This window comes from Epinephelus moara, chromosome 16 (assembly GCF_006386435.1).
Source record: "Epinephelus moara isolate mb chromosome 16, YSFRI_EMoa_1.0, whole genome shotgun sequence".
Classification (NCBI taxonomy): domain Eukaryota; kingdom Metazoa; phylum Chordata; class Actinopteri; order Perciformes; family Serranidae; genus Epinephelus; species Epinephelus moara.
This window is the reverse complement of record NC_065521.1, coordinates 41,060,299-41,069,980: the sequence shown is the minus strand read 5'-3', so window position 1 is coordinate 41,069,980 and position 9,682 is coordinate 41,060,299. Positions and strand designations below refer to the sequence as shown.

Below are 9,682 nucleotides of genomic sequence, written 5' to 3'. Positions count from 1 at the left end.
TGTTTACAAATGCAACTGTGCAGTAACAGGATGTGTGTGAAGGATACTGAGCTATGACACTTTCACGTGGTCAAAACAAAATGTTTGCACTCACAGCCAGGTTAGGTTTTTTTTACTTTTAGATAGAGAAGTGCAAACATCATTATGATCAGGTTTTTTTTTACAGAATCAGTTTGTTGATGGTGAGAACATTTAAAAAACAATCACACTGACATGCCTAAAAATACCTGCTATATTTCTTTGATATTATTTGATAAAAGAGCTGTTTGAGTTGCAAAGAGCTTTTTTTTTGCTTTATTATCACAGCTAATCATGACAAACAAAGAGCTCTGTAATGACATCATCCGTCTGTAAAGACTTCCACGTTGTCATATTTAAATGCCTTTGATGGCCTGTCAATGCATCAATACAAACAGGCCCGTCTGAGAGGCGTTCGCAGATCAAAGGCAAACTGACTTTAGTTCACCAACTGATTCCTTCCTTCTTTTGTCACCCTCATCTTTATGTGTCATTCGCCGCTTTCGTGAGTAAATGTGCTGTGATCATGCTGACAAAAGCCTATTTATGCAAATCAACCAAAGTATCTGAATGTGTTTTAAACAACTGTAAAACTTCAAATGTGCAGTTGGCCTATTTATTGACTTTATTATGACGAGGCTTTGGAATCCATGAACACAATGTCCCAATTGTAGCCTATAGCCTGCACATTGAGGTGGGAGTTGGATTCCCCTGTTTGGATTGTGCACTTTTGACTCCATGCACGGCCTGCAGCTGAGAGACCTCAAGCAAACTCTTCATGATGCACCAACGCATGGTTTCCTGCTAGTTTTATCTGTGGCACAGCCCTTTACAAAAAGCCCATTTATTGTAACACTGGTAGGAAGAGACGGCATGTCACAATTTAGTCAAAACAGTATCATTTATCTTGAGTGGTTGCAAATATCTAACAGGGCTGACCTATCTTTGATGTGATACTCCTCATTTATCTTCAGCAGCGAGGCTAAATTGGATTAATAGTGCTCCAGCTCTGCAGATGTAGGCTATTCAGTAAATATTTGAACTTGGGTGCAGTACTGTTTGCTGTAGAAATATTTACAGAACAGCAGTTCCGGTTGATAAAATAACTTGTTTGACATATTGTAAGCACATTTCTCAAGATAATTGATGGTAATGATACCAAACCAGCCTGATTCTCACTCATGGTGAAATTGATAGTGTCTGATCTCGGTGAGTGTTTAGCTGTACATTTTTGATGCCACATTTTATCACCTTTTTAATATTAAATGCAGGTGTTCGATGGAGGAACAACCATAATATGCTGTTAAATGAAGAAAGCTGGCAAAATGGTGCATTTAATGTCATCTTTACTATTAAAAACGTACACCCTGGACACAACCAGTTCAACTAGTCAACGCCCCCCTTATTCCCCCTAGGCAAATGTTTATAGCAGTCAAATGTTTATGTTTACCTTTGTTTATCTTTGTTGTTCTTATTTTACCTGTATGTCTATTTTCTGTTACACTGAGAGGAAGAAACAAGAGGTCAAATACCCTGTATCATCTGGCAAATACAGCCCATTGTCATGCTCCAGACTGTCCTCCCCGCTAGGTGGCGGTAAAGTCATATTGTCCTGTTGAGCACCGCCGTCTTTGTGCAGGCGAGGAAGCCAAGATGGCAGCCACAATGAAGGGACCTGTAGTAAGTATTAAATCAAAATAAATTGTATTTAGTCTTAGAGAGACAGTTTCAGTCTATTATGTAGATCTAAATATAAACAGTAGAGGTGTATGTGGGGTTAAAAAGCCACAGTTGCCGGCGCCAGTCGTATTTAAAAAGCATAGTCATGCCCTCGTGCAGCTGTCAGCGATGGGAGGATACGTTAGCTACCGTTAAGTGTTAGCTAGCTAGCTAGCTAACGCACTGGCTAAATTTATCTTGTGTTGTCAGCCGAGAGTCCTGAATTTACCAACCTTATGATAATGATGATTATAACCAGCCAAACGAGGGCTGTGATATTCGGCTACAGTGACAGGACACTACACAGGCTGTCGGCTTTAGCTTGCTAGCCACCGGTGGCTAATTTCACCATTCATTTCTAACGTTAAGCTAACGCTAGTGAGCCAACAGCGGTTGGTTTAACCGTGAAACGTTAACTAGTGTTGTCAGATATTTTATTTAAGCAAAGGTAACAGTGTCATGATGTAGAATTTTTTTTTTACAAGCAAAAGATATGCGTTAAAATATTAATTTAAAATAACTAATTATTAGCAACAAAACGTAGCTACAATATCTATAGTATAAGTACCTATGATGCAGAATGCCTATTACAGAAGAGTGTATTGCTGAATTATAATTACTGATGCATAAGTGTAACTACATCACTTTGCTTTGTTTAGCCAGTAAAGGTGTGGTTCACTTCAAATGATAACTTAAACCAGGATCATATTTTCATATATTTTCCCAAGTTTTTGTGTCTAATTGACAAATGGGAACAACAATTTTTGGATCTGCTCCAGTATTGAGAACACAGGCTCCAATGTTCCCACTCAGGGCTTCTGTACACCTTCAGTGTTTTTGCCACTGACATGATTATTATGTTAAGTGTCTGACAACTTCATGGAAAGGACCACTACAGAGTAAAACTGTAAGATTATTTTTGTTAAACCGTAAACAGCCCCAAAATTGTTATCTGCAAACCCACCAGACTCCATTTAAATAAACAGTTTTAGGGGTGTATAGAGTCAGCATATTTTCTCGGGGTGGGAATCACCAGAAGACACACAATATAATGTCACGATACAATATTACTGCGATATTAAATGTATTGCAATACAATATATTGGGATTTATTTCCTTTTTTTTTCACACTGCAAATTATTTTCCCAAAGCAACATCAGTTTTACTTCATGAGAAAAAATTTTCAGTCTGTTCATCTGACTTAAGTCATTTTTTATTGCAGTAAATGTGATGCAAAGCAGACACTCTGACCAACACCATCATAAAACCTGTCATAAATGCTGCATACACCTGACAACCTGAACTGTTTGTGATACTATGATGTACCATTTTCCCCCCACCCCCAATATTTTCCCATCTAACTCTGTAAAATAAGGTTTTATTTCAACCAAACCACAGTCTGTGATTGTAAGAACAGTGAAAAGATGAACTACAGTAGCTTTTGTGAGTTTTATTTTGTTTCTGTCAACTTGGAATGAATGATCCGATTTATGCTGACAAAATTACTGTGGCTTTGACAGTGTCAGGCTGTTTCTGTCCAAAAAAGGATCTTCCTCCTTAACAAAATGTCTATCTCTGTAAGGACCCTTTACATAATGCTGTTTGGCACTTGAAATAAAAATCTGAGCTGGTGCAAACAATCCCCTGAGGGGTTACATTGCAGTCTGTTTGGCTGTTGTCAGCTGCAGCCCTCTCGCTCAGCACTAGACTAGTATTAAAAAAACGTGGTTTAAAAAAAGTCCAGGTTGGAAAAATACCAGCTACCCTTCAACTACTTAATACACTGCTACCTTGTGAATGTCTCCTTTTATCTTCTAAAATGGCATCATCATTTATATGTTGATTATATTTTGTCATTAATAAAGTAACTGAAAATGTCAAATAAATGTAGTGGAGCCAAAAGCTTTCTCTCTAAACTGTAGTAGAGTAGAAGTATCAAGTAGCAGAAAATGGAAATAGTCATGTTCATTCAAGTACAGTAGGGTCAGTGCTGGGATGCAACTAACCACAGCTTTAACTCATGTCCTCTTGTTTGCAGGCAGTTGAAGATGTCAACGTCACTTTTGAAGACCAACAGAAGATCAATAAATTCGCCAGGAACACGAGTCGGATGACGGAGCTGAAAAATGAAATAGAGGCAAAGAAAGTAAGCACTGAGTGTTGTGAATATCACACACGGAGGGTTCACTGTGTGTTCAGCTATGTTTACGGAAATCTTATTCTGAAATATTTTGGACAGTCACAGGATTTGGGAATAATACTGTATAATCATGTTCGGACCTGATATTGTGTCTCTTAGCTGACTAACTTAAGATAGTGTACATCACTCAGTTGCAGGTTGATGAAAATGAATGGTGTCTATTGCAACAGTCATGTTTTCATGAGAATTGAAATATATTGAACTATTTTAAGGAGGTGTTGATTAAACTTAACGACCATTTTGGAGGCTGCAGTTTGCTCTGCTGTTGAAGTTGATGCTGTATACTATACAGAGAAGTGTTTCCAATAGTTATTCCACCTTCAATCTCAGCACCCATCGACTATCAGCCTGTCGACTGTTTAGCCTTTGGGGCAACAGCAAATGTTTTGGGTGTCCTGGTGTACCCAGCGGATATCTGGATACGGCAAAGACTTCCCCCTCTGTGTCCTACTCACTGTTTACAGTCTGATTAGCAATTTTGGAACCCATCGGCTATTGGTCTGAGACAATATATAAACAACATGTTCGCACGTGACTGCAGATTCCGCCTCTATTGTGCTCCACACAGACTGTTTACCTGCATGCAACCAAAGCCGCTCAAACATGATAGGTTAGCGTTACTCAGACTACAAACAGAAACCAGAATACCACATTCTTGTCCTGTTGCTTACAGATTGTGAATTCAGACGCAGACATCTGTTTACAGAGATTACTCTACCTAGTCAACACCTCTTAGATTAACATGGTACAGCTCATCGGAGCCACAAATTACAGCCTTTGAAAATGGCCGTATCGTTTCACCGACAGTCACTGATTACACTGAACTTTAATTTGTTCAAACAGGTTACAGTAAAGTGTGGTCTGAAGGGCAGTGTAGCTGCTGAATTGTTAATCCTAATTTGTTAACAGCCCTAATCGAGACTCTGTAATGGTCCTCTAATGTCTCCCTGCAGAAATCTCTGCAGAACCTACAGGATGCCGGCGACGACCTAATGATGTTAGACGATGACACTCTATTGATCCCCTATCAAATTGGCGACGTCTTTGTCAGTCACACCCAGGACGAAACACAAGAGATGCTGGAGGCTGCCAAGGTAAGTTTCTTAATACCCTTTCACACTCTTCAGTAATCACCAGTTAAAGAGCCCCATTAAGCCAAAGTCATCAAGTTTAAGGAGTGCGGAGGAGAATTTAGCATATTATGAAAGATTTAGAAAGTCGTTTGATGAGCAGTTTGCTTCTAGAGAAATTCCAGTAAATACAGCAACACTAAAATCTGCTCACTCACTCACTATTCCTTAGTGTGGTCTTAAAAATAAAAATAAAAAACGTACTCTCATTGTATTTAAGACAACAAAATGTCAGATCAAGAACTGTTTTCTGTCCCATCATTCTGTTGCTCATGATCATTTTTATCTAATTGCTTTGACACAAAATTACATCATGATCCATCAAAGCAAAAGAGAACAAAGGAAGGCATCGTGATAAACATGATGAAATACATTTTATTTTAATAATAACCTGTGCTCAATTAAAATATAAAGAATGGTATTTTCATGACCCAGTTGTGTTAAAAAAAAAAAGCAAGACTAAATGATTTATATGAAGTAAAAAAGTGTTTATTTTGCACAACTTTTTGCCTCTAAGAAAAATAAAACCTGTAAATCGTTGATAGTGTCGGTGAAACATATGTCTGACTGTCCTCTGAACGTCTTCTCTCCAAAAAAGGAATTTACATTTATGAACGCCTCTATGATTGTCCTATTGGACGGCGTTTTAGGTCAATGAGTAGCTGCTGATTAAAAAGATTATAATAAGGTCTGGGATGTATTAATTCATGATTCAGTGTGAGTGAAGCCTTACGTATTACCAAGGGTTTTGTCCCCATCACATGCTGTTTTTAAAATAAAAAAATGGTTCTCCATTGCAAATCAAAGGGTTTGAAAGTAAAGGTTTTCACATGCTTCACGCATCCCTTCACGCACCATATTAATTGATCTCTGCTGCACTCTCCTTCTTGTACTTTCATGGAGAGAGCTGTCGTAGTGGTCCAAAAGACATTCTGATGTGTACTGAGGTGGAAATAACTTAGTAAAGATCCACACAACACTCAAAAACCTATCCAGTCTATCTCACTGAGCACACGGTTTGACAAATGTGGTTGCAGTGATGTTGATAATTACTTGTAGTGCCTAGACAGACACTGTTCAATGCCTGTTCTATTAGACTTACTGTACTGCTGAGCTGCTGCAAATCACAAGTACACAAAGAAGAATCTGTAAATCTGACAAACAGCATTTATTTGTGATGCAGCTGGAAATCAAAGTTAAAATCACTAAATACATTTTAAATCATAAAGTATTTTACATATAGTGTTTTTCATCTTAATAGCTTGAATCACATATTTTTATATTTCATATACAGATCAATACATGTGCTGATTTAAGTTGATTGCAGATGTGTGTAGCTCTTTTCCTTGAGATGCACTGATAGCAGTTTTTTGGCAGTTTTATTTGAGCCTGACCTGCCGATTTCGATTTTCTCTCTTTGTAAGAACTAGAGCTGACGGCATACACAAACAGTTTTGTAACTTTTCTTCAATGGAAAAATCAATTAAAACAATAAAAAACACTGACTGTGTTCTTCAGAGCTGCACCAGGATACAGGACCATCTCTCACTCGCACTTAGACTCAAAATAAAAAGTGCTCCACGTCACTGGACAGAGCTTTTTTGCACAAATAAAATCCTGCAGAAGATGAATTGCAGTACTTCCCACTTTGTCTTACATGTTTTACTTTCCTAAAAGAGAACATGTGCAGCAAATCTGCATATGCTCAAATGAATTATTAACATATCAGAGAAGAGGAATCACAGAAAATATTAATATTATTCTCTGCTCTGTACTCTGTCTCAATTTTAAGTTCATCTGGAAGCGAGGGGCTTCATAACCACACTGCAGCGCCACATCAAAGCAAAACCCAAACTATGTAGGCTATAGTGTGAACAGGAAGAGGACTGAGGCTCCATCAGAGCTGAAGTTGACCAGAAAGAGAACTGAGGCCTCTTTCAAATGAACTGACAATGTGAACAAAAGAACTTTTCTGTTGGTCCACTTTTAAAAAGGACTGTACTGTATGTGAAAACACCCTAAGCCTTTTATAGTGTCAACTATTTATAATCTAACTGCATCTGTTTATTTGCACAAAGCTATTTATGAGTCAACATCTACAAGAATGTAAATAAGTGTGTACAGAAGGCTATATTAGCTCCCTCTGTCTCCTGACCTCCTGCCTGCTCCACACTGTGTGCACGGCTCAAGACAAGAGGAGAGACCCTGTGCTGCCGGCAGAAAAGCCGGTCACTGCGATAACTTTGAGCAGCGTGCATGGGAGTGAATTACAGATTCTTCCCTTTAGGTCTGAACATGTCGCTAAATTTGTCACAAGTCACGCGAGGAGCTGAAAAGTCGCTAACAAGGCGGCGTAATAAAGTGTTGGTCTTTGCCGACCTGGGAATGAGAACAGGTTGCTGCAGCTGTGACAAAAGTTAGTTATTGTCTGTGCCGCTCTGTGCACAAGGTGAAACGTTGTGCGGCGTATGCATATTAATTAATATTGGCCCTTGGGGACAATAAAGTGTATCTTATATCATCTTGTATGTCACAAATGCAACTTATTTTAGCACTGTGACGACAACAAGACTCGTGAGAAACAGTCCAAAGCAGTTTGGGGTGCTCGAGATCCTCTGTGCTGCACCTGTAGGAGACGATCTGGGCTGCACCAGTGCTTCATAGCTCTTCAGCTATAGAGAGGGAAGGCACTGACCTTCATATCAGAACTTGTCCTCCCCTCTGTCACTTCCTGTTTGTCCTTGTATCTGCTGCCGCTTCATCACACAACAAAGCACACTACACAGGCCTGTACTGATTGATGTGGAGCCGTCTGCCACACACATTGAATGACAAATGATGATTTAGTGCACATTTATATACAGAGTAATTTTAAGTTTTTTTTTTCTTTGCTCATCACATTTTCTCCTCCTGCCTTGGGAATATTGAGTCAACTAGAAGGGGTAATTTATTAAAGCCCATTTATGAAAATGCTTTAAACCCAATGTTGCTTAGGGAGGACGAAAAATGACTCTAGTATTAATAAATAAATAAATAAATAAATAAATGTTTAAATAAACACAGGAATGAAAAATAAATACAGGGGGAAAAAGAGTAAGGAAATAAATTAATAAAAATATACAGGCTTAAATTAGAAAAAGAATAATACAGAAATAAATAAATGAATGCAAGGATAAATACATGAATAAATAAATGCATGTGGAAATAAATAAATGAAATAAGTACATTTTGAAATACATACAGAAATAAATGCTGAAGTAAAGTGCATAAATTAAAGAAAAAAGTTGAAATAAATATAGAAATGAATACATGAATTAATAAACAGTTGAAAGTTAAACGGGACATAAATGTCTCTAAGTTATTTCTGCATTTTTTTGTACAACCACATTTATTTATTTCTGTATTTCAGTGTTTGTATGTTAATGAGTAGGAGGTCTTACTTTTATTTATTTGTATTTATTTATGTGTCTATGTGTTTATTCTTTTATTTATTTAACCCTGTATTTATTGAATTTTTTTTTTGTATTTATTTATATATACTTCTGTCATTTTTCGTCCTCCATAGTTGCCTGCGTCTTGTGGGGAAAATGTAGTGGTTGTCGTGTAATTGGCGTTTATGTTCTGTAATCAGGAAACACTGGAGCAGGAGGTCAAAGGCCTTGAGGAGCGAGTGTCAGCGATACAGCAAGTATTGAGCGATCTGAAGGTCCAGCTCTATGCCAAGTTTGGTAACAACATTAACCTGGAGGCAGATGAAAGCTGAGCTGTGAAATGGACATTGACAGCCGCCCCAACACGGACTTGTTTCATGCAGCTCTCGTATCAGATCCACAGAGCGTTTGCCAAAAAAAAAATCTTCAAGCGGGACTCGGCATGAACGGCTTAGATTTCTAGCTTCTGGCTTTTGTTTACACAGATGTTGATTCTTCAGTTTAGCTTCGGTAAACAAATTCACAAGGACAACAAACGTAAAGATTTGGAGATTAAATAAATGCACATAACTTCTAATGTATTTCAGTTGGTCCTGTATTTAATGCTCATGTTTTTTTACTCTGTTGATCAAACTAAAGTAAAACTGAGAAACAGAACAGCTGTGTAGAATTTTAACTTCATCATCCTGTTACACTGTAAACTCACTTTGTGTTTGACCAACTTCAGCTAGGACGGAATTAATGAAATGTCTCTGACACATCTGTGTACTCTGCTGTCTCTGCATCAATGACTGAAATCTGCCTGACCTTTACTCCAAATTTTGCGCTGTTCCTTGCCACATCAGATCAAGTTGATTAAATTAGTTCCTTCTGTTACTGATTTACACATTTGTTGTCCTTTACAAACTACATGAAATGACAAACTGAAAAACTCTGAGCCAATGAATCTTCAATCCCAAATGAAGTGACAAACTCAGCTCTTTCTTCTTAAACTGTCATGTCAGTTTTCTTTTTCTATTTCTATTTGTTTCATTTATTTGATCCACGACTGTATCACATGGTATGGAGTACAAACATACAATAATGAAACAATGGCACACGGCGTGGCTGAAGTACAACCAATGTTACTTAAACAAAGGAAGGACATTCCTCAAAAAAGCACCTAGTTTACAGATGACTTTGGG

At 37.9% G+C, this 9,682-nt stretch overlaps 1 protein-coding gene across 1 annotated transcript; it reads left to right on the top strand.

Annotated features, from left to right (window-relative positions):
• Nucleotides 1-1,652: 1,652 nt before the first annotated feature.
• pfdn4 (prefoldin subunit 4) lies at nt 1,653-9,382 on the top strand. The gene is made up of 4 exons (XM_050066241.1): nt 1,653-1,698; nt 3,776-3,883; nt 4,891-5,031; nt 8,699-9,382. Exons 1-4 carry the CDS (start codon nt 1,672-1,674, stop codon nt 8,828-8,830), a joined length of 408 nt encoding a protein of 135 aa, XP_049922198.1. The 5' UTR covers nt 1,653-1,671; the 3' UTR covers nt 8,831-9,382.
• Nucleotides 9,383-9,682: the final 300 nt, after the last annotated feature.